This window comes from Schistocerca gregaria, chromosome 5 (genome assembly GCF_023897955.1).
Source record: "Schistocerca gregaria isolate iqSchGreg1 chromosome 5, iqSchGreg1.2, whole genome shotgun sequence".
Lineage (NCBI taxonomy): Eukaryota > Metazoa > Arthropoda > Insecta > Orthoptera > Acrididae > Schistocerca > Schistocerca gregaria.
In genome coordinates, this window is record NC_064924.1 from 45,293,350 (window position 1) to 45,319,910 (window position 26,561).

General features: G+C 39.7%; 1 protein-coding gene across 9 annotated transcripts in view; it reads right to left on the reverse strand.

Moving 5' to 3' along the window:
* The window catches only part of LOC126272078 (RB1-inducible coiled-coil protein 1), a 295,670-nt gene that overhangs the window by 83,055 nt on the left and 186,054 nt on the right, over positions 1–26,561 (reverse strand). For all 9 annotated transcript variants that reach the window (XM_049974636.1, XM_049974639.1, XM_049974631.1 and 6 more), the window contains exons 6-10: positions 23,003–23,285; positions 15,480–15,650; positions 5,656–6,027; positions 404–583; positions 158–322 (exon numbers count right to left, since the gene is read on the reverse strand). In XM_049974636.1, the coding sequence (XP_049830593.1) occupies positions 158–322; positions 404–583; positions 5,656–6,027; positions 15,480–15,650; positions 23,003–23,285 (1,171 nt within the window). The remainder of the gene's footprint in view (positions 1–157; positions 323–403; positions 584–5,655; positions 6,028–15,479; positions 15,651–23,002; positions 23,286–26,561) is intronic.

A 26,561-nucleotide genomic window follows, 5' to 3' on the forward strand; every position in this document is an offset into this window, starting at 1 on the left:
AAAGTTTGACTTTTAACTGTACTCATATGATTAACATTATTTCTTAGAAAAACAACTTAATCAACACAAATGAACAGACAGCCTCCTGGTATGATAGTGTCCATATTAAAACTTTAAAAAGCTAGTACTTTTTCCAGATTTTAATATTTATGCTTACTAGTCTGTCTTCAAGGGCAGTGTCTTCCTTTTCTTCAGTTTTCATTGTACCAGAGACTGATTTAGACAGGAAAAACTGTGTAATTGCACCAAGATCAGGAAGTGAGAGAGAGATATTCAGTTCTGGTAACTCATTCTTTAAGCGATCAACATCATCCACCGTTAGCTGAAAATAAGCACTGTAATAAGAAACAGCCATTTTCTAAAAGCATCAACATTTCTTTTATCAATTGCACAGCACAATTACCTTCGGAAGACCAGAATCAAAAACAGATGGTGCTTGGGTTGCAAATGAGGGGGGCATGTCCTCCATTCCAGGGAAAAGTGTATTTAAAAAGTGGCCCTCAAATTGTCTCTGGAATTCCTGTCTTCTTGCTACTTCATCATTGTATACAGTCAGCAACTGACATGCCAGATCACTTGCCCACTAATGAACATAGAAATTTAATATTTAAAAAATTATTCTTAATAATATACTGCTTATATTACCAACTATAAATGTGATAGTTTTACCTTCTTCCATCCTGTAAACTTTTATCTTAATACATAAATAATGAAAATAAAGCAGCTGAAACTGCTGTTCCAAAAGATTAAAAAGCAATTACTTGGTAACACAAAGGCTAGATACAAACTGTAACAAATAGCTTGATTTTTCAGCTGCATTTTCAGCAGTTTGTGCTATTGTACAAGAGTAATCCAAAAAGTAAGGTCTCCTATTTTTTTTATAAGTACATAGATCTGTTTATTTCTACAATGGTTTACATCGGTTTACATCAGTTTACAGCTTGAACATTTAGTTATTTTTTGACAGTCACCATTTCTGTCTATGCATTTTGTAGAAGCTGTGGCAGTTTTTGTATGCCCATATCCTATCAGCTCGCCGCCATGCAGTCCCTCATGAATTTCGGTCCGACCAGCTGCAAACTCTCTAAACCACTTACGAACATTTTTGACATCCATGCACAGCTCATCATACACTTCCGTCAATTGGCAATGGATTTCAATCGGAGCAGCGCCGTTTGCGTTCAAAAACCGAATAACTGCACACAATTCGCACTTGGCGGTAACATCCAACAGGAGTTCCACTCTCAAAGGCCGCCAAGGCAAGACTGAACACCTCAGTGTGGCATGCGTGTGTTTACACACAGTTCGTGAAGCAGTCTTCGTAACAGTGTGACCAACTGCCACACAGAGTTCTGTACATATAAAAAATAGGAGACCTTTCTTTTGGGATTACCCTCGCATGTTGTGCGGCAATTACATAAAGACCGTACAAGACACAATTTATCAGTTATGGGATTCAGTAAAACATGATACAAATCTTTTTATTCTGGACCAATACTAGCAAAAAGAATAATATTAGGGAGGGTCACAATTGTCAGATAGTATTAATCTGTTAACAAGTTGTCATCAATCTAATACAATACCCATGTTGAACACTGACTTTGTCAAATTTAGAAGTGCCACGAAAACTGATGTAATAAGAACTTTACATTTCTCCAAGAACCAGAAGATTGTGCTACTATTTTTGTTGTTATTCTAGTTGTTTAGATGGCAGTTATAAGAGTCGAGGGACATGAAAGGGAAGCAGTGGTTGGGAAGGGAGTGAGACAGGGTTGAGGTCTCTTCGCGATGTTATTCAATCTGTATATTGAGCAAGCAGTAAAGGATACAAAAGAAAAATTCGGAGTAGGTATTAAAATCCATGGAGAAGAAATAAAAACTTTGAGGTTCGCCGATGACATTGTAATTCTGTCAGAGACAGCAAAGGATTTGGAAGAGCAGTTGAACGGAATGGATAGTGTCTTAAAAGGAGGATATAAGATGAACATCAACAAAAGCAAATCGAGGATAATGGACTGTAGTCGAATTACGTCAGGTGATGCTGAGGGAATTAGATTAGGAAATGAGACACTTAAAGTAGTAAACGAGTTTTGCTATTTAGGAAGTAAAATAACTGATGATGGTCGAAGTAGAGAGGATATAAAATGTAGACTGGCAATGGCAAGGAAAGCGTTTCTGAAGAAGAGAAATTTGTTAACATCGGGTATAGATTTAGGTGTCAGGAAGTCATTTCTGAAAGTATTTGCATGGTGTGTAGCCATGTATGGAAGTGAAACATGGACGATAAATAGTTTGGACAAGAAGAGAATAGAAGCTTTCGAAATGTGGTGCTACAGAAGAATGCTGAAGATTAGATGGGTAGATCACACAACTAATGAGGAAGTATTGAATAGGATTGGGGAAAAGAAAAGTCTGTGGCACAACTTGACCAGAAGAAGGGATCAGTTGGTAGGACATGTTCTGAGGCATCAAGGGATCACCAATTTAGTATTGGAGGGCAGCGTAGAGGGTAAAAATCGCAGAGGGAGACCAAGAGATGACTACACTAAGCAGATTCAGAAGGATGTGGGTTGCAGTGGGTTCTGGGAGATGAAGAAGCTTTCACAGGATAGAGTAGCATGGAGAGCTGCATCAAACCAGTCTCAGGACTGAAGACGACCACAACAACAACAAAAACAACAGTAACATTACTGTCACAATCAAGGTCTTTTGCACCCACAATTGTGCCTAATGATGCAAATAAACAATGGAACCAACTGAATAAATGTAAGTAATTGCTCATATGAACAGTTGCCATGAGGGTCAAACAGAAAGCCGTAAAGCATGTATGACAGTTGTGCAAGTTTGTCGAGAGATTGACTGAATTTTTGTGTGAGTGCGCGCACGCAAGGAGAGCAGACTATGAAACAAAATGATACTTCAAGCATGATGAAGTTATCAAACTGACAGACTGAAGTACAAGTAATAAAAAATACACTATCAGAATACAAAATTCTAAATTATATCCAAATATCTATGCACTTATACTCAATGAGAGACAAACAGTGGGAGACAACACAAAATGGGAAAATAAAAAACAAAATGTAAAAGGCATGAACAAATGTGTAGACAAAAGGAGGGAACGGGAGGAATGAAGACTTGATATAGCAAGAATTAAATGCCAGGTGATAAGAGGGTAAAAAATGGAACACCAACCTTAGCTACTGGAAAATACATTCCAGGTAGTGAAATAAAGGGGTAGAGTCTGCAGGTAACCTAAATCCAACATCAGAGGCATGCCACATACAACTAATACACCCGTAGGAGCATGTTACAGATGTAAGTGAAACATGTACATGTTGCCAGTACACTACTTGCGAAATGTGAGTTTCATCAGCTTCAGGGGTGTCCCTTCCACACACAGCAATCATCAGCATTGGCCAGAAACAGTGTTTTGAATGTCACTTGGCCACTGTGAGGTATACGTGTTATATTTGACAACATTTTCTATAATTTGTGTGTCTGTGTCATTACGATATATAGCGACATCAATCAGGACGTACCATTGCATTCTGCGTTCCATGCGGAATGCGATGGTGCTTTATGTAACTTGTGAACAGGTGTCGGGAAAGTTACAGATGTTTCACAGAACAAGAAAACATGACAGAAGGCAGTCTCTTTCCACAAGAGCAACTATTTTTTAAGGAAGTCACTTTCAAGGTAACAAAACTTAAGGAAGCCTACACTCCAGGAACAGTTCCACAACTGTGTGTCAGTATCCCATAGTATCTTCATTTTTCATCAGATGATGGGTAAGTAACTTCAGCAACTTCTCAAAACAATGCAAACAATGACTACAATCAGCTAACTGACTGATCCCTCCATAGATACATCACCAGATTATTTTACATGGAATAACCTCGTTCACAAGCAGCAAGCTTTCATTAGGAGGATTTTCCTTCTATTTCAAGTTGATGTAGAAGCAAATACATATGTAATAGCAGCAGGAGATCCTTGTGACAGAAACCAGCCGAGCATTACATGTGTTCTGTACAGACAGGCATGAAATTAGTCTTTCACAAAAGTAAAGCAGTCCCATGATAGTATTCACAGCAGTAAGTTACCACATTTAGTACTGTATCAATGAGAGCATACACGGAATCACAAGAACAGTAACTGAGCAAGAGGACTGTCAGAGAGCTCTGTGCAAGCCTGTGTCTAACGTAAGATTACTTGTTTTACAGGAGCACTGCATCACATTTTTAACTCTTCCACAAAAGGAAGAAATTACCCACCAACCAACAGTGCAAAGCAATACACTGCCAGTTGTTCTAACAATGCATGACATATGGTATAACACCGAATCTGTAACATGGTATTGTTACATTCCTTCCTGGATTCTCCACTGTTTGGATCTGTAACACGAATATTTTAGCAGTCAGTATTGGTGATAACCACCACAATACAATTTTAATTAAAGTGACCACCTTGTCAGTTTTCATTCCTTTTTCACTTTTCAAATGATAATTTTTCATAAGTCTGCATCCGATTTTATAGAACCTGTTGCCTTGATAACACAGACAAATCAGAAATAACAAAACAGCCATCTGTGAAGGATAGAGGGTTAAAATGTTGTTCTGGCATTTGCGTTAAAAATCACCCTCACTTATGAGGTTAAAAAAGCACAGTTGAATATGAGTTCAAAAAGTGTAGTGGTAGTTTCAAGCAAAGTTCCATATAATGCACAGCAATATTGGAGAGACAATGTGAACAGCAATGTTAGAAATATGATGTGAACCTGCCAACAACAAAGTGCGAGCCAGCAATAATGGAGCGTTACAAAACTCCCATTAAAGTCACTTAGTAACTGATGTATCAATGAGCTCTGGGCAGGAGCCAGCTGCCATCCAATCTGTGCTTACTGTGTTGTTGGTTACAAGCAGCACCTTGTGAAGTGTGGCTGGCAGTATTGCCCGCCACACTGCAGTCTGTCAATCGCAAAGTAATTTTAATTGTATAGTACTGAATACCATTTCCAGTGTACTTCATTCCATTCTTCCTGAACACTGGTCACTGACCGGTGTTTGAAGCACTCGCTTCCATAATTGCTTCACTATTTTGACTGTTACTGTCATAGGACAAGGACCAAATGAACACACACTTAAAGAAATTGTGGAAAGTAAACAACTTCTCTTAACATTTTACATACTTGAAATTCTGGGAAAATTTTTTAAGACACATTCATGGTCTTATTATTGCATCCACATGCAGTTGAAACAAATTATTGAGGAATGTGAAGAAGAACAAAAAGAAGTAAAGAGAGGAGGAGGAGGAGGAGGAGGAGGAGGCAGCAGTAGTAGTAGTAGTAGTAGTAGTGGTAGTGGTAGTGGTAGTGGTATTTATCAGAAACTTGAATGGACATTTCAAATAATGTTTATTTGAAACGTCACTGTGCTCAGGAGCAGAGTGCATTAAAAAAACACTTAAAACACTTTTTTTTTGCATATCATCTCAGCCTATACAGTGTGTGTCAGATACGTATTTCGTTCACATGCAATAATTTTTTTTTTTTTTTTTTTGGTTAAGTTCTTTTGCTGTTAAGTCATATTATTAGACAGGTTTCATTGCACCAAAAGAGACAGAATATTCAGCAGTATTAGTAGCAATATTACATACCACGAGGAATGCCTGCGAGAATGTTCGACGGCGTACAACTTCCCCTACAGCCTTAACATACATTTGTGGAGCCAGGTGAATCTGCCGTACTATTTCCAACTGGCGCCTCAACCTCTTCAGGCTTTCATGATAAATCATAAATTTGCTATCCACCTCATATATATGATTTTCAACATACATAACCCATCGCAGCCTGTGGTAAAGGTTTGTGCTAAGTTCCTCTTTTGCACGTGTACATCTTCGCTTTATGTCACGAAGCTGATGATGATTCTTCAACATAACAAGCATTTGTCGCTTGTGTGATGTGCATAAATCAGGCAATATGGATGGGTCACCCAAGTTGCTGGCACGGTTTTGATTTTGCAAAAATGCCTGGAAAAAAAATAGTAAAGATGTCAACATACATGTGCAAAAAAACACTGGTTTTACAAGGGGAACTACACTGTATATGTTTGTTTTGACATTTGAAAACTTGAGTGAATGAATATATGCCATGTTTAAATACATAAAAGATACTTTAACTAATTAATGGAAAATATCATATAAAGATGTGAAACAATTACTAACAAAGAGATAGAGGGGCTGGCCAGTACTTACCTCAGCTCAGTACAGCCGATAGAAACACAAAAAACAACCGAAAATTTAAGTTCCTAGCTTTCGGAATAAATGTTCCTTCATCGGGGAGGAGAGAGGGGAAAGAAAGGGAAGAAGGGAAAGTGGATTTAGTAACTCACAACCCAGGTTATGAAGCAACAGGGAAAGGAAAACAGGGAAGGTAGCAAGGATGGAGGCATGGTTGTCAGAGGGAAGCCAAAGATATTCTACTGCAGGTACTGTGCCAGCTTCAAACCAAAGAGGATGCATACAGAAGTAAAGAGGTGTATAGTATAAAGATGTAGGATGAAAAGATGCATGAATGGCTAAAGAGGAAAGGGAAAGGGAAAGGGAAAGGGAAAGAGGAGAAGACTGAAAAGTAAATGGGAGTGAGGTGGTTTAACGTAGGTTCAGTCCAGGGGGATGGCGGGATGAAAGGATGTGCTGGAGTGCAAGTTCCCATCTCTGCAGTTCAGAGGGACTGGTGTTGGGTGGGAGAAGCCAAATGGCACATATGGTGTACCAGGTTCCTAGGTCCCTAGAATTATGCTGGAGGGCATGCTCCGCTACTGGGTATTGGACATCTCCTAGGCGGACAGTTCGTCTGTGTCCGTTCATGCGCTCAGCCAGTTTAGTTGTTGTCATACCAATGTAAAAGGCTGTGCAGTGCAGGCATGTCAGCTGATAAATGACATGTGTAGTCTCACACGTGGCCCTGCCTTGAATTGTGTATGTTTTGCCAGTAGCGGGGCTGGAGTAGGTGGTTGTGGGGGGATGCAAGGGGCAGGTTTTGCAGCGGGGTCGGTTACAGGGGTAGGAACCGCTGGGTAGAGAAGGTAGTCTGGGAATATTGCAGGGTTTAACAAGGATGTTACGGAGGTTAGGGGGACGACGAAAGGCAACTCTGGGTGGTGTGGGGAGAATTTTGTCAAGGGATGATCTCATTTCAGGGGTTGACTTGAGAAAGTCATATCCCTGGCAGAGTAATTTATTGATGTATTCGAGGCCAGGATAATATTGGGTGACAAGGGGGATGCTTCTGTGTGGTCTGAGGGTAGGAATATTGTTGTTGCATGGGGAGGAATGTATTGCTCGGGAGATCTGTTTGTTTCCTCCTCCTTACCCTCCCCCTTAAAACCCACATCCTTTCGTCTTTCCCTCTCTTTCCCTCTTTCCTGATGAAGCAACCGTTGGTTGCGAAAGCTGGAATTTTGTGTGTATGTTTGTGTTTGTTTGTGTGTCTATCAACCTGCCAGCACTTTCGTTTGGTAAGTCACATCATCTTTGTTTTTAGATATATTTTTCACATGTGGAATGTTTCCCTCTATTATGAACAAAATCTTTATATATATAAATTCTACTGTACGCGTGTATATCACTGAACTACTCCTAAATGGCTGGACCGAGTTGAATGAATTTTTTTGTATGCGTTTAGGTGGCGCCCTGGATGGTTTAGATTCACAAATCAGTCTGGCAGATGGTGCTGCAGTCGGTATCTAGGTTATTTATCTATACTGCAACTAAACAGCAGGATCGACTTGAATGAATTTTTGTGTATGCGTTCAAGTGGAGGCCTGGAAAATTTGGTCCACGGACTTGGAATTCACTATTACTTGGTTAAATAGATCGGCGAAGATCAATTCACTGACAATGAAAGTTTAAGAAACCAGGCCTCAGACGTGCTAATGAAAGTCAAGAGCAACGCCACAAATGCCTTCAAGCTAAAGCATTGAGACAAAGACTGGCCTGTCAATGAGTCACCGACACATTCATTCAGAACACTTGTAGAACAGCGTTTCCAAGTGTATCGCGCATTGACACGTGCATCACTTCTTCGCCTTGCGTTTGAATATGAGTCGGACATCACATTCACAATTGTATTTGGTGCTATGAACAAACAATGCCAACACTGTCATGCACTCAAATACAAAGGTGAATCGGCCGGTTTCTGCTGCACGTCTGGAAAAGTTGTATTGCCACCATTGAATTCGCCGCCAGAACCATTGAAAACACTATTGGCTGGAGCTATATCTCAGTCTAAATTGTTTTTGCGTAAAATTCACAAATTCAATTCGTGCTTTCAAATGCATCATTTGGAGCAACAAAAATTGTTCAGAATGAGGATGGTCGCAATTTCCAATTGTGTTTAAGATTCAGGGCCAAGTGTATCATTAAATTGGTTCTTTAATGCCGATGCCTGCAAATCTACTTCATGGGTGATGAGGAGCAGCAAATAAATGCACGCTGCCAGTACAACCACATCGAGCAGATGGAGGAGGGAGAAGTTGGGGGTATTTTAGAACCGTTTTTACAGAATCACAACCAGTTGATCCAGTTGTTCAATACCGTTTCAAACAGACTGCAGAACGACAACTATACGATCGTCATCAAAGCAGACTAAGTACCATCTGGGCAGCATGCGAGCCGATATAATGCACCGACCATTAATGAAGTTGCAGTTGTTATGGTTGACGACGCAAAGATAACACAGTGCATACAGCCATCGCTCTTACGATGCTTTGCAATATCCATTGATATTTTGGGAAGAAGAAGATGGATATCATTTAAATATCAAACACAGAAATCCAGCAAGAGGTACAATCTACACATGTCATTACCTACTATTTTATTTTCATGCACAATTAATTTCTTTTTGTCTTAATTATATTTTTACTTTGCAGGTGCAGAAACCAGTAAGAACGTGAGCACGATGAACTTCTATGCATATCAGTTGATGATTCGTGCCCATGAAGACAGTAATATTCTCCAATGCCGCCAGCTGTTTCATCAATATCGTTGATATGTATGCGAAAATTGAAAGCGAGCGATTACGACACATCAGGTATAATCAAGCAAAACTTCGAGCTGAGGAATACATTCATTTGTGTGATACAATGTCGGTAATGCAGATGGAATAACTAATATCAACGACATCGGCACTTCATATATTCTTCCATCATATATTGGTAGCCAATGTCATATGCAAGAATATATTCAAGACGTCATGACTTTTGTGCGCATGTACGGACAACCAGTTTCGCTCATTACATTTGCGTGTAATACAAAATGGGATGAAATTAAAATTGCGTTATTGCCAGCTCAAATTGAAATAGATCGGCACGATATCACTGCACATGTCTTCAGATAAAAGTTAAAATCGTTGATGAACTTGATTATACATTCCTCTGTATTTGGCAAAACACATTGCTGGTGGCTGTATTCTGTTGAATGGCAAAAACGAGGTTTGTCACACTCGCATATTTTGATTTGGTTGGTCGACAAAATATAGTCTGAAGAAATTGATAAAACAATCTGAGCAGAAATTCCGGATCGGAATATTGATCAAGAATTGTATGAGATTGTTACCGCGAACATGATCCATGGTCCATGTGGTGCTATACACATGGCGGCGCCGTGCATGGACAAGGGAAAATGTATGAAACGTTTTCCAAAAAATTGTATAAATGATACAATCACTAATATCGATACTTATCTATTGTATTGTCGTGGAGGCACTGACCATGATGGTCAATCACATCAATTACCCACGTCAAACGGTACAACAGTTGACTCTGACAATCACTGGGTGGTTCTGTATTCATCATTGCTGTGTAAAATCCACAAAGCACACATTAACATTGAGCTGTGCAGTTCGGTGAAGTCCATAAAATATATATGCAAATATGTCCGTAAGGGCAGTGATATGGCTGTATTTGCTGTTCTCAATATTAACGAAAACGATGAAATAACACGGTATCAAATGTGCCGATACATCAGCACCAATTAGGCAATTAGGTGTATTTTGGGTTTTCCGATACACGGAAGAGACCCTGCTGTTACACATTTAAATTCTGATTTCGAATATGCCACTCATTCATTTTGGTATGCCCTCACCTGACCGTCCAGCAACAGACACCATTAACAGGGAGATTCAGCGCGAACAACAGTTCAGTACAGTCTCTTTAGCTACTTTCGTTGAAAACAATGAGCAACTACACTCTGACGAACAAAAGAATGTTTACGACGGAATTAATATGTCATTTGCAGCACACAAGGTGGCACTGGAAAAACGTTTCTCATCTCACTCATACTTGCGCGCATTCGATCACAAAACCATATTGTGTTAGCAATTGCTTCAGCAGGTATCGCAGCCACTTTGCTTGATGGCGGACGGACTCAAGTTGCCGTTGAACATTCACACAAATCCAGACACAGTGTGCAACTAAAAAAAAGCATTCCGGTATGGCTAAAGGTTTGCAAAAATGCAAAATTATTGTCTGGGATGAATGCACTATGACCCACAAGCATTCACTTGAAGCTCTCGATAGAATGATGAAAGATCTAAATGATAACACTAGGCTTTCTGGTGTCTAACTGCTGCTGTCCGGTGATTTTAGACAGCCATTGCCCGGTCTTTCCACGCGCTACATATGCGGATGAAATTAATGCATGTATGAAACAATCTTATCTATGGCGAAATGTCAGTACATTATGTCTTAACACAAATGTACGTGTTCAACTGCAAAACGATCCATTGCCACTATCATTCTCCGAACAACTGCTCAACATCGGAGATGAAACAATACCATTGCACGGACACACATAATGCATCAAATTGCCTTTAAATATGTCTGCTTGTGTCTGTGTATGTGCGGATGGATATGTGTGTGGTGTGTGTGTGTGTGTGTGTGTGTGTGTGTGTGTGTGTGTGTGTGTGTGTGTGTGTGTGTGTGTGTGCGAGTGTACACCTGTCCTTTTTTTCCCCTAAGGGAAGTCTTTCCGCTCCCGGGATTGGAATGACTCCTTACCCTCTCCCTTAAAACCCACATCCTTTCATTTTTCCCTCTCCTTCCCTCTTTCCTGACGAAGCAACTGCCAGTTGCGAAAGCTCGTAATTCTGTGTGTGTGTTTGTGTGTTTTGTTCATGTGCCTGTCTGCCGGCGCTTTCCCGCTTGGTAAGTCTTGGAATCTTTGTTTTTAATATATTTTTCCCGTGTGGAAGTTTCTTTCTATTTTATTTAAATACATATAATGTGTAACCCAAGGCACATGTCTGTCTATTTTCAATACAGACCATTCTCGGGAAACTTTATCAAAATCGATGACCCACATGTAAGGCTCTTCCCTTCAACACCATATTAACTCAATGTGAGATAATTTCAAATAAAGCAACTTGAACTTTTTTTAACAACATTTTTATTCTCTAGGTGCACTGGAGGCTGCTCTTTAATGCCGGCAGTGCAGCCTCCCAGCCAGTCAGTCTTTATTTTACTGCGTTACTGTACTGATCTCAGCATGCTTCTTTCTTTGGTGCTGGATTTGGTAAGTCTTAGGTTTTCAATCTCTGTTTATACCGCCGCGTCACCTCCATTGTCTCTTTCCCTTCTTGTTGGCCACCTGTTTACTCTCTGACAGCTCACTGTTCATGTCCTCGGCCAGTCTCCACGTATTTGCAAGTCATTCTCGGTCTTGTTCGACTCCAGTCACCATAGTCAGTGTTTATTTTTTGCACATAATGAATTAAACCATTCTTTGTTTTATAATTCATATTTGTGTTTTTTGCCCCTTGGTAATTCAAACACAATGTTTATGCTGTCTCTCAGGCAGTTTCTATAATTAATAACAACATCCATATTTTATCTGTTTCTAACCGTGAACAACACATTTATGATAGTAAATAACACATTAAGCTTGTTCCACTGAAGGGTCGGGTCTTTACATGAGCCTCTTAATGATTTTGCTTAATGTCCCCATCTCTGGCACCTTAGTTCTGGGCACTAACTGTGCTCTAAGATTTTTGGTAATTATCAGAGCCCTACATGCATATTCAATACGTTTATGTGCAATTATGTCAGCGTATACATCCTTTCCTCCTCTCACCTGATGAATGAAATGCATGAAATAGTGTACAAGATAAATTGCAATATGTAGATTTGTTGGAGTAACAGTTGTTTGCTACTGTTGCAGGATAGCTAACCCTATAAAGCACGTACCAGGTGACAAGGAAGTTTCTGTTCGTCTTGGGCGAAGCTTTTGTAGAAGTTGGCACCACACAATGGGAGCTCTAGGCACTTCTGGAGAAACAGAACGCATTGATTCCAAAAGTGTTCAGCAGTGCTATGGGAGGCGCAAAGCATGCAACAGCTACTAAGTGTGAGGGTGCCTATTCATAGTAAATTTAACGTCTTATTTTTGTAGATTTCAGCTCCAGTAAAAATTAACATCTTGCTCTCATCGCTTATTGCTCGTTGAGTGGTATACAGAATTTTTCTCGCTAATTCCAGAATACTATAAGCAGTTGCACTTAGCCATGCATGACAGCTATTGCTCTGTTTTACCTTTGTTCAAATGTGGACGCGTGATGTTTCTCCTCAGTTCAGTCTGATTTAGTTCGTTGGTTATCTCCCGAGTATAGTATAACTGAACAGATTTCTGAAACTTTGCTAATTTCAATTTCAGTTTGTAATCTGTTCTCCACATGTCTTTGTTGTCTCAGCATGTGTTAAGTACAGATTTAATGGATCTGAGAGCCTTAAGCTCACAGATCGTGTCTCACAGTAACTTATCCTGTCCAATTTGTTTTGTTATTCTGAATTTTATGACTCATTTTGTGCACAATTTTTGTTTGTGATGACCATGTCTTCGCAGATTGTGAGAATCTTTACATGTCACAGTTACTGATTGTCAGGGTATATCTTCCAAATTAGTTCCAGAATTTCATCTATGGTGCAATTATAAACAGTTTACTTTTATCAATGAATTCTTCTTCAGTTGCTTCGCACACTCCACCCAAGGGAACAACTGTTTGCTAAACAGGTGCATACTGGTTTTTCTTTATTCTTACATTTGTTCTTAATCTCTATGACGTGTGTATATGTGAGTGAATGTTACCACTGAAAAATTCCTCTGATCTTTCCTGCTGGAGTCTCCAAGATGCAGTTGGATATGTAATTTTGTAACTCAACCATGAGCGTTATGAAGAACAGCAACAATCAGTCATTTATTAGTTGTTTAGTTTGTTCAATTGTGTTGAGTAAACATGATATTTTTAACAGAACACATCCTTACATACTCCCTTGCCAACTCCCATTATATGTCCTATTGGTATCCATTGTGCAACAGATGAATATGTCAGAAGTGTTAATATTTATTAAATGATCATAAATATGCAGATCCAGCACCTCAATTCATTGATACATCAACCATTTTTCTTCCATGTACATCCAGATACTGTCTTCCCACTTTCCATGTCAATAGGTACATAATTTTTATGGGTTCCTCTATAACGAGCACCTATCCCCAACCAGATCCTTCACTTACAGATACGCTTCACCTTATCTGTGTTACCACACATTAATGGATACAGTAAAAGTCCAATACATTGTGGATTTAGATTCAATAGGGTGTAAAAATCTTATTTTACTCCACACGTTGTGTTCCCTTATATCATTTACCCCTGTAACCTTCAAGCCTTGGATACAGTAACCAAAAGGGAGAGGTAACAAAATTCAACCCTGATTTATCTTACTATTATCATTATATCAGAATTGGCACTGGACAAAACTTAGTACACGTCTCACAGTTAACACTGACGAGCATTCAAAAAACTGACTTTACAATAATTGTTGACAAAAATCTAAATGAACACAAATGTGTGTACATCATATGTTATTCAGACTCTCAATTTCTGTGCACTTGTTACATCACAGAAACGAAAAGCAAATTCTGTGGATGATATACTGACTGAAGAATGGTGATACAAAAGCAAGTTTAAAAACGAAAGCTTTGTACCCGACGGAACAACCAGGAGACAACTGAATTGGTAATGAGACAATGAACTTAATGATTGCCTTTTAAAGGTGTTTTTTTTTTTTTGTTTTGTTTTTAAAGTGAATACATGCCACTTTCTGGGTCAATTACTAGAGCACAAGCTGAAAAATTTCACTTTGATATATGTGGCAACAAATTGGTTGCTACATATGGTTTTCAATGTGGAAATCTCAGTATGTGATGTAACTGAACAAGCATTGAAGGAGAAGGAAAGTCTTTCAAATGGTGAATCTGCTTTAAAATTTCCTGAAACTCTACACAAAATAATTGGGAGATGAGCACTTAAATAAACAAGGGTGTAACTATATCAAGAAACAACACTTTATTACTGACTTTCCAGTGATCATCAACGTCAGACATTCAGCAAATAAGATGGATTTCAAAATGAATAGAAACAGAATTGCTATCCTATTATCATAAATCAATTGGGTAGCAACAATCTGAAACCACACTGCATGGGCAGAAGTAAAAGCCCAAAACGACTGAAGCCATGTAAACATATTCACCATAGTTCACTTACATGCACTGAAAGAAAGAATCTGGATAACATGCAACACCTTCATGAAGTTATTTCAACAATAGTTTGCTCCGTCAGTGAGAAAGCACCGGCATTCACTTAAACTGAAAGGAGCTTTACTAATACTTTAACACTGCTCATCCACCTGCTGAAATGCTGTAGTAAGAAGATGGAGGAAACAGAAACTTTGTTTATGTACTAAAAGCACAACCTCATTCATTCAGCTTCAGAATTTGGGCACCAAACAAAGCATGAACGCTTATTATCACCATGAACTGCTTACTTCAATACTAAATTCATGTGTGGACAGGAAAATTTTCTTGAAATCTATAAATCTGAAGACTGTTGCCTATTCAGTAGGCCTAACATGGAAAAGCATCAGTCTGATCATTATTAAGAATTTCTAGGAGAATGACTCCGATAAAGAAAATGTAACAGATAAATGTAAATATGTACGTTTCAAAAGTAGTGAAGGAGAAGAACATGAAGAATAATGATCTCGGTGCATGTGACACACAGGATAATATAAACAAAGAGATTATGCAGATGATACAATATGAATCAAAACCATATTCAGTTGTTGCATCTGATGAACAAAAAAAAAATGCATAAAAGATATTGTATGAAATAATCTGCCAAAAAAGCTAATTGTATTCTTTACAGACTAAAAACCTACAGTAGCTTTTAACATTCTTTAAATTTCAATGCTGTGCAATACATATTACAGTTAACACTGTGTTATGCGCTTTTCCAAATTTTCCATGAGTATGTTGTCACCCCACAGCTCACACTCTATACACCAGTTACACTCTTAATGCAGAGGTAAGGCATGTCATTCGCAACCATGTTATACATACCAGGTAAGTAAATGAATACACTGTACCTGTGCCAAATCTGTTTGTTCCTGGACTATTCTTTTGGCCTCAAACATAAGCTGCTCTAGTCCAAAAAGCCTTTCTTCTAAACCTTTTATTTCCTTCATTTCTGTCTTGTTAGCTGCTTCCAAAGCTGCATACATCTCAGTTTTTAGAGCTTCAACAACATGACTATCAAACTGCAAATAATAATAATAATAATAATAATAATAATAATAATGATAATAAATGACAAGCAATTACACCTATTCAATTGCCATGCTGTTGCACTAGTTTAATGTAAAGTTAAAATACATGTGTGTGTTTTATTTATTGTATGGCAACAACAGCAAACAATGAAAAGTACATAAAGCTTAATTTTACATGTGGTTAAGTACTTACATATACTTTAGTTTTAATTTATGGCACAAATTTTATACATATTTTTAAATTGTGCAAAATTACTAACTTAATATTACTGATTACTTTGACTGATATAATTGCAAGTTAAGAAAGGTAGATACATTTTATCGTCGTTCAAAATCTAATGATTGAAGCCAACTAACAGGAGAGGGAGTAGCATTAATGAAGTCACTATATGGTCCAGGATACTTCCTCTGAGGACAGTCTCTAACAATATGTTGAACAGTTTGTTCTTGGGCCCCACAATCACAGGTTGGAGAATCTCCGAGTCTCCACTTATGCACCACAACATTGCACCTGGCTTGGCCAGTTCTTATTCTGTTTAGCCTTGTCCACTCCCTTGTCTGCAGATGAAATCCTGGTAGGCTGGCAGTTGGATCTTTGATACATCAATGTGCTATTGTTGCAGCATTCCACCTCTTGCGCCACTCTTCTTTAATGTCGAACTTAACATCATTCCTTCCAGTATCCCACAGTGGACTGTGAGATTCTAAGTGGCCTGGGGGAGGGTTGTTTAAGACAGTGTGAATTGGGAAGTCTGGTGGGTAGTTGGGGTGATGTAGTTTTCCTCCATTCTTGATCTATTGCTTCTTGGCACTATAATTCAGGTGATGGGATGTTGCTGATGGTATGCAGCCAGGAGATCAGGGTGGATTTTAATGTGCCCTTAATAATCCTCACTGACTTTTTCAGGTGTAGATCCAACTTCCTCATGTGGGCACTATGTTGCAACAAGTAGACAACCTCCAAGATGGTGTACCCCGGGCAACCGACTGCTAAGGCAAGACAGAGAAAAATCTACACTACTGGCAGCCATACTAGATAAGTCTCTCATGGCTACTCAAGACAACACCACACGAAATACCTGTGTTATGCAGAGGTAGTACATGGACAGTCAATGAGAAACATTCTCACAATTCAATTTTTTTTTATAGTTTAGTTTCTGAAATGTTCAGCTCTGTGAGAGGAAGATTCTCCAAGTTTATTTTGAGATAACAGTACCAAGTTTCACTGCAATAAACTGTCAACAAAGCTAATTAAAATAAACAAACATGAAAAGTAGACATTAACAACAATATGGGAAGGTTAGATTCCTACTCACTACATAGAAGAGGTGTTGTTGCAGACAGGCACAACAGAAAGAAAAATAGAAATATTTAAGCTTTCGGACGAAGTCCTTCCTGATAAGTAGAACACACACACACACACACACACACACACACACACACACACACACACACACACACACACACACACACACGGCCTCTGTCATTTCTGAGCACTGAAAGTGAGTAGTGTAGACACAGAAGTCTGGAGTAGGGATGGACAGGAATACCAGCATAAGGGTGGGAGAAGATGCTGTAGTGCTGCCTATGGAAGTGTAAGGGACAGCATGGTGTGCTGCTAGGTGTTGAGATGAGAGGGGTGGGGGGTATGCAAGTTGAGGGAAGAAGAGAATGGGAATGGACTATATAGGTGAGCGGGGTAGAGGAAGGAGGATGATAGAAGATGTGTGGGAGGCTGCTGGACTGGGAGCAGGGAAGAAAATAAGAGGCAGGTAGACGACAGGTCCTAGCGAAGGTTGGGATGACAAGGACATACTGCAGCAAGAGTCTCCACCTATGTAATTCCGAAAAGCTGGTGTTTGTGAGAAGAATCCATTTGGCCCGGGCCATGTAGTTATTAGCCCAATTCACATTATAGCTGATAAGTTTCACATGTTCCACTAAACACGAGAAAGGACATGCAGGATCATATGATTGGAGAAAAAATGGACATGACAGAGAAACAAATTTTGGAGTACTACATAACATGGTGAAAACAAATGTCAATTAAGTACTAGGGTTTAATGACTCTTATAGACAAGGTACCTGGATTTTAAAAAAAAGGAGGAAAAAAAGAAGAACTTGTAGAGAACTTAAACCATATGACTACCAGTTTTTCATCATCACTAGACACTTCTCACTATTCCACCCTATGGAAGGATTGATTTTAAAAAGGATCTGCTTCAACAGATTTAATCGGACATATAATGAATGGAAGGGTGTGAAAGAAGATGTAAACCAAAGAACAAAGCTCTTTCGTGTCTGTAGTGGCAAAATTTAGGTAGCATCTCAACTCAACAAGTACAGAAGATAGAATACTAGGCAACATATTAGTAGACAGCATATTACTTCCATCCACAGGTCTCATGAAATGACCACTTTGAGAAATTAGAGCTAATACAGAGACCTACCAATCATCATTCTTCAAACGTACCATTCTAAAATGGAAGGGTAAGGAAGATCAGTTCGTGGCACCACAAGTATGCTCTTCCACACACTGTCATGTGGCTTGCAGAGTAATGATGTACATAAAGAACCACTATACACTGTGTGATCAAAGTAACCAGACAGCTTCCATTCTCGCAGGCATATGTTCAGACAGGTGCTGCAAGATTACTTGGCGAATGGCAGCCCATTCTTCATGGAGTGCAGCACTGAGGAGAGGTATCTATGTCTGTCAGTGAGGCCTAGCATGAAGTCGGCACTCCAAGAAATCCCAAAGGTATTCTATAAGATTCAGGTCAGGACTCTGTGCAGGCCAGTCCATTACAGGGATGTTATTGTTATGTAACCACTCCGCCACAGGCCATGCATTATGAACAGGTGCTCGATCGTGTTGACAGACGCAATCCCCATCTCCAAATTGCTCTTCAACAGTGGGAAGCAAGAAGGTGCTTAAAACATCAATGTAAACCTGTGCTGTGATAGCCACACAAAACAACAAGGGATGCAAGCCCCCTCCATGAAAAACATGACCACACCGTAACACCACCATCTCTGAATTTTACTTTTGGCACTGCACACACTGGCAGATGATGTTAACCAGACATTCACCTTACCCACACCCTCCCATCGGATCGCCACACTGTGTACCGTGATTCGTCACTCCACGCAACGTTTTTCCACTGTTCAATCATCCAATGTTTACACTCCTTACACCAAGCAAGACATCGTTAGGCATTTACTGGCGTGATGTGTGGTTTATGAGCAGCCGCTCGACCACGAAATGCAAGTTTTCTCACTTACCGCCTAAGTGTCTTAGTACTTGCAGTGGATCCTGATGCAGTTTGGAAATCCTGTGTGATGGTCTGGGTAGATGTCTGCCTGTTACACGTTACGACCTTCTTCAACTGTCAGTGATTTCTGTCAGTCAACAATGAGGTCTGCCTGTACGCGTCCCTTCACGTTTCCACTTCACTATCACAATGGAGACAGTGGACCTAGGTATGTTTAGGAGTGTGAAAATCTTGCAGACGTATGACAAGTGACACCTAACCACCTGACCATGTTTGAAGTCCGTGAGTTCCATGGAGCGCCTCAGTCTGCTCTCTCACGATGTCTAATGAGTACTGACGTCGCTGATATGGAGTTCATGGCAGTAGGTGGCAGCACAGTGCACCTAGTACGAAAAATGTATGTTTTGGGTGGTGGCCAGATACTTTTGATCACATAGTGTATGAAAAGAACTATCAGTTGCTTGCACTCACAAATGAGGACTGTTTATCAGTGATCCACTGCACTTTTTTCTTACTAGTGACAAATGGAAACTTTTATTAACCCATAACTTTTAAATACGGGAGGTATGCCAATGGAGAGGTGTAGGGGTCAGTGCTAGTAGCCAGAAACAGTAAACAAATTAAAATGGCCACATCATGTGAAACTTGACACAAACTCGAAATATTGTTGCAGGCCATGTCAGATATATATATATATATATATTAAAAATAAAGATTCCAAGACTTACCAAGCGGGAAAGCGCCGGCAGACAGGCACATGAACAAAACACACAAACACACACACAGAATTACGAGCTTTCGCAACTGGCAGTTGCTTCGTCAGGAAGGAAGGAAGGAAGGAGGGGAAAATGGAAAGATGTGGGTTTTAAGGGAGAGGGTAAGGAGTCATTCCAATCCCGGGAGCGGAAAGACTTCCCTTAGGGGAAAAAAAGGACAGGTGTACACTCGCACACACACACACACACACACACACACACACACACATATCCATCCGCACATACACAGACACAAGCAGACATATTTAAAGGCAAAGAGTAAGGGCAGAGATGTCAGTCGAGGCGGAAGTACAGAGGCAAAGAAGTTGTTGAAAGACAGGTGAGGTATGAGTGGCGGCAACTTGAAATTAGCGGAGGTTGAGGCCTGGCGGATATCGAGAAGAGAGGATATACTGAAGGGTGAGTTCCCATCTCCGGAGTTCGGATAGGTTGGTGTTGGTGGGAAGTATCCAGATAACTCGGACGGCGTAACACTGTGCCAAGATGTGCTGGCCGTGCATCAAGGCATGTTTAGCCACAGGGTGATCCTCATTACCAACAAACACTGTCTGCCTGTGTCCATTCATGCGAATGGACAGTTTGTTGCTGGTCATTCCCACATAGAAAGCATCACAGTGCAGGCAGGTCAGTTGGTAAATCACGTGGGTGCTTTCACATGTGGCTCTCCCTTTGATCGTGTACACCTTCCGGGTTACAGGACTGGAGTAGGTGGTGGTGGGAGGGTGCATAGGACAGGTTTTACACCGGGGGCGGTTGCAAGGGTAGGAGCCAGAGGGTAGGGGAGGTGGTTTGGGGATTTCATAGGGATGAACCAAGAGGTTACGAAGGTTAGGTGGACGGCGGAAAGACACTCTTGGTGGAGTGGGGAGGATTTCATGAAGGATGGATCTCATTTCGGGGCAGGATTTTAGGAAGTCGTATCCCTGCTGGAGAGCCACATTCAAGGTCTGATCCAGTCCCGGGAAGTATTCTGTTACAAGTGGGGCACTTTTGGGGTTCTTCTGTGAGAGGTTCTGGGTTTGAGGGGATGAGGAAGTGGCTCTGGTTATCTGCTTCTGTACCAGTTTGGGAGGGTAGTTGCGGGATGCGAAAGCTGTTTTCAGGTTGTTGGTGTAATGGTCGAGGGATTCAGGAATGGAGCAGATTCGTTTGCCACGAAGGCCATCGTTTCTTCCTATGTAGGTCGCCGTCAACAAAATATTTTCGCATTTGGAGGAGAAAGATAGTGTTGGAAATTTCATGAGAAGATTCTACCATAGCAAAAAAATGCCTTCGTTTTAATGGTGTCCATCCCAAATCCTGTATCATGTCCATCACACACTCTCCCCCATTTCACAATAATTCAAAATGTGCCACTCTTCTTTGAACTCTCTCAATGTACTCAGTTAATCCTATCTGGCAAGGATCCCAGACCGTGCAGCTCTCCTCCGAAAGACGACAGACAAGTGTAGTGTAGGCAGTCCTTTAGTAGATCTGTTACTTTTCTACGTATTCTGCAATAAAACATGGTCTTTAGTTTGCCTTCCACACAACATTTTCTGTGTTTTCTTTCCAATGTAAACTGTTTGTTATTGTAACTAATAGGTATTTGGTTGAATTTAAAGCCTTTAGATTTGACTGATTTATCATGAAACCGAAGTTTAATGGATTCTTTTAGTACTCGTGAATGATCTCACACTTTTCCATTATTTAGGGTCAACTGCCAATTTTCGCATTCTAAGTCGTTTTGCAATTTTTTTTTTTTTTTTTTTTTTTTTTTTTTTTTTTTTTTTTTTTTTTTTTTTTTTGATCTGTAGAGTTTACCAGATGGTAAACAGCAGCATCATCTGTAAACAATCTAGGATAGCTGCTCCCATTGTTATAGGCCCTCTGCTGTTCCTTATCTATATAAATGATTTAGGAGACACTCCTTTGGGAATGTCAGAAATCGCTTCTGTTTTAGTCAATGGTTTTCCGTCAATTACTACAAACTGTGACCAATCTAACAGAAAATCATAAATCCAGTCACGTAAAAGACGATATTCCATAAGTATGCAATTTCAGTACTCTTATAGCGGTGATGGTAACCAGATAGGAGGAATAATCTACGTCTATAGTTAGGCTACACTTGCCAACTGTAGTTATGTGGCCGATGGTATTTAGCTAACACCGGTTTGGTAACCAAAATGTTTGCATAAGTGGTTGAAATGGGTGCAACATATTAAACCACATATGATTTAAGTGTGGATGCCATTCTTCACTTTTATTAAAAAAGAATAAAAATAAAGAAAGTATCTTTACAGAACCTGTTACTAATTCAGCATGACTGTTGTGATAGCTATGGTATGTGTGAAATCCATCCAGCATCAAAAGACTTGTATTACACATAATTTGGCAAATGGTCACTGACAGGCACTTCTGTTTACAATATTATCTGTGACATTCTGAAGATAGGCAGCACAGCAGAATGAGATGACAAAAATAATTCATTTTGACGGTAACACCCACTGCAAACTACAATTCTCCTCCATGAATCCTATAAGAATTAAAAATACTCTTTGGACACAGTCACCAATCTTAAAATGCATCTCTCTCTCTCTCATTCATAATTTCCATGCTACACAGAAGATTCTTTGTTTTACTTCATTGCAGGCAATTTATGATATAAACAGTGGTGATAAGAGGAAGAGGAAGAAAAAAAAAGTTCAAATGTGAGTGAATTCCTAAGTGACCAAACCGCTTAGGTAATCTGTTGCTAGACTTACACACTACTGAAACTAACTTATGCTAAGAGCAACACACACACCCATGCCCGAGAGAGGACTCGAACCTCTTCCGGGAAGGGCTGCACAGTCCATGACATGGCGCCCTTGTCACACGGTGAAGAAAAAGAGAAATTAGCTGCTGCACAAATGCGAGAGAAGTATTGGAAGGTGTTTATTCGTGGAGAGTGTGTAGCAATTGATCACCAACTTCTTGTACTTTTTGGATGTCAATCTGACAAAATCTTTTTGGAAATACAAGCATCCAGTAATATGCTTGCCAACTTCATACCTACATTTTGTCTCCAGCTAAACAGACCAGAAAGAAGCAGTCTACAAGATTGACTTTCAAGACTACACAGTTTACGGTAGAAAGTAGTAATTTTGTTACGCCCCAAAGTCAAGACAATCATGTTCTTTATAGATGACTGCAAAGGCTCTCTCTTAGCTCATTACTTTCACGATTTATGTGGAGGAGAAGGATCTGAGGCTGTGTGGAACATCTCTATCAGTAGCAGAGAAAATCATCTGAGAAAAAAGAATGAACTTACCTGCTCTAGATGGTGGCTACATTGCTCAGCTAAGAGTTCCAGGCTGCTTTGATTGTCCTTTGCAGATATCCATTCAAACAATGTCATCATCTTCTCTTCTTGCTCTTTTATTTCATTGCCAGCACCACTTCCGACTAACGTACCTGCACCTTCAGTAATTTCTTCAACAGGTTTCTCCTTCATTTCACTTTCTTTAGTTGTAGAGCTTGTTAGCGACTCTTTCTCTGTTATAAGTGCTGAGATCAATGGAATTTTTGCTAACATTTCAAGATCTTCTTTGTAACTAGAAATAAAAGATATGATCATAGTCAACAGGATGTCTATCAGAAACTACAAACAGGAAGCAACTTTTGTGAGACACATCACCTGTCATGGACCATATGTGGCTCTCAATAGTTAACTGAATCTGTTGGTTCCACACAGTAAGAATTTTAGAAACATAAGTTTGATTCCTGAGGCAGCAAAACTTCTAATAATGGTGACAAATAGAAGTCTTCACTGAAGACAACAGAAATAGTATTGCAGAGGAACAATACGGATTAAGATGAGGGAAATGTACAAGAGACGCAAATGGGCTGTTCAGAACTGTAGGTTAGAGATGGACTGAAAGAGGAAGAGGAGTTGATTCTGTTTCCACTCACTTGGAGGAAGTATGGTGGGTCTCCCCAAAACTTAGATGGTAATTCTGACAAAAATAGAAGCGAATTTTGCCAAAAATAGATACTACATTTTCAGTCCCTATTTTCTTTGTTTGTAAATGATTAAACGCACACATTTAAAAGTTTGTCATGTTACATGAGTGAAGACACAACTTATTAGTTTTCTGAAACTGACTGACGTGCTAATTGGGTACTTCTGACTGGAATGTTTGCTACTGCAAAAACTTAAAGAACTTTTTTTTTTCTGAAATGGCTTTAGTTTTCTTTGTTTGTCTGTATTTAAGCTTTCAAAATTTATTGTTCTGTTGAAAAGCAGCAGCATTTTCCTGTCAGTTGTGTCTCCGATATAAGGTGTTTCTGGGCACTGTTTGTCTTTTCCCACCCAACCTGAAGATTAAAAAATGTGCAGACTACTAATTTTGACCTTTTGTGGGCATTAATAGTCCTACGACCCATGATTAACAATGGTGCAGATAGAACTAATAAGGTACCTAATGCAGAAGTAGAACCATACGTAAGGCAGCTCAATTTTAACATTAGGGGAAGAATTTTGGCACCGTCGAAAAACGTTACAGATTTTGTTTTCCAATCGCTGCTGTGCAGATCGCAGGCACTATAGGCCATAGTCGGCGGTGGGGGATAGGGGGGCCAGCATAAACAGACTAGAATTTTGACCGTCACAGGGGGAGGAGCTGTGTGGGGAAACAAACCCCACCTTCATTTCGCTTGGTGGCAACTGAAATACTGTCACAGGGATCGACAATCTCTTCTGGTGCTGTTAAGGGTTGTAATCAAAATCCGTGATGGACCAGGATTAGTCGCTTCACTTATTTCAAACGCACAACACAAAGTCTTCGCAGACTGCTAACTTCAGTGAGCAATTGCGCGGTAGCTGAGTATTGTTTATGACTTATTTTAGGCCCATACACTCGCAGTATTAAATGCAAACACAGTTCAAAATATCCGCCTCCTAATTTGCCATATTAAAAGTAAGGTTTAGCTAGCAAACTACCGTATGCATTTCTTTCTCAGAAAGAGCTAGGTCCCATGATTGACTACCGTATTTACTCGAATCTAAGCCGCAGCTGAAAAATAAGACTCGAAATTGAGGAAAAAAATTTTCCCGAATCTAAGCCGCACCTGAAATCTGAGACCCGAAATTCAAGGGGAAAGGAAAGTTTTAGGCTGCACCTCCAAATCAAAACAAAGTTGGTCCATTGTAATATGAGACACAATTTAGGTCGAACGAATGACGATACATCTACAGTAGTTTGGTTCGAGTCGTAACCTTAGCAGTTAAACTTTACCAGGTAGCCATTGCTATACGTCAGGCGCTCCGTCCATATTTATACGGGTACCCTCCCTTTTTCACGTGCTTCATCTGGTTTGAATTGATTGCTTTTTTCCTTTGATCTGATAAGTACCGTTGTCTTTGATACAGGTGTTTTCGTCACTCTAATCTGAAAATGCATTACTGTACTGTGTCATGCATTGTTTGTCGCATTCAGATAATGAGTGTTTACGGCTTGTCGCCACTCGCGGCATGGCTTGCTTTTGTGCACACTACCGCGCTTACAATTAAAAAGAGAGGAATCGTCTCACTAGCGAAACAATGGCAAGAGACTGCGCATGATAGAAGATGTTCTGAACGAGAATTTGGTGAAAATTTTTCTCCGTTTAATTTCTGTGCAGAATGCAATGTACTAAAGAGGCGTCTACAAAGATTTTCAGTCATCTTAGATTTAAAAATCTAGTCAGCTGCCCTGCTTCATTTCTGACTGTATCACTTTTAGGCATAAGGATAATACGAATATAAACATGACATGGTATGTATACTGTTTTGTGTTTGCTGTTGTCTCGCTCTAGTTTCGTAGTTTATTAGGTAGACTGGATTTAAATGAGATAGCAGCAAACACAAAAGAATACATAGCAAAATGTTTATATTCGTATTATTCTTATGGTGAAGAGAATATTGCATGTGATTAACAATCCATGAAAGTTCCTATTAACAACAGCGTCTTCTCACAGGTAGGAAAAAATTCAGAACATAGAGTTGGCCATATTGACAAACATCCCAAACAGTCTTGCCAGTCGAATTTTCATAGTACATTAAAATGCTGCTACATTCAAAGATGAACAATATGGAATTTGTATTTACTTCGTTGGACAATGTATGAAAATGCAGTGGTCGAAACTCGGGGCGAAGAAAAAAAGCTCGCCTTCCATCTTTTTTTTTTTATTTATTTACTGACGCAGAGGTCTTGGCGCCAGTATTTATCTTTGTGCCTGCAAAGCATGCCTGTGTAGCGCTACATATATTCGACGGTAGAAGTTAGTTGTGGCGGCACCTACCAACATTTTTCAGAACTTCCACTTACTTTGCACTTGATTCTAAGCCGCAGACGGTTTTTTGCATTACAAAAACTGGAAAAAAAGTGCGGCTTAGATTCGAGTAAATACGGTACTACATTTCATTGCATGACATGCATCTTGGATCATTCAACGATCCACAATTTGCATGGCGCACTGATACATTGTTACGATCCTACACTTTTTTTGCAAGTAGTTTCTCGTGCACTTCATCTTTCCAAATTGGACTTCACCAGTAACTGTTTGCAGCTATTTCAAACTCACTCTAATATATAGCTCATCTGGATACAATTCACTACGAAACTGCATCTATTAAGAAATTTCACATTTTCGCATTTTGAGGCAGAGTTCGCATCTTGAGGCAGAATTTGCATCTACTCCGCATTTATTGCAAAACACTAATTTTTCTGGTCCCTACCAATACTGTTTAACATATATTTGGAGCACATTATACAGAAATGTTTTAAAGGAAAAAGATGAGTGTGGGTTGATGGTAGGATGATAGAATGTATTTTATTTGTGGGTGATAT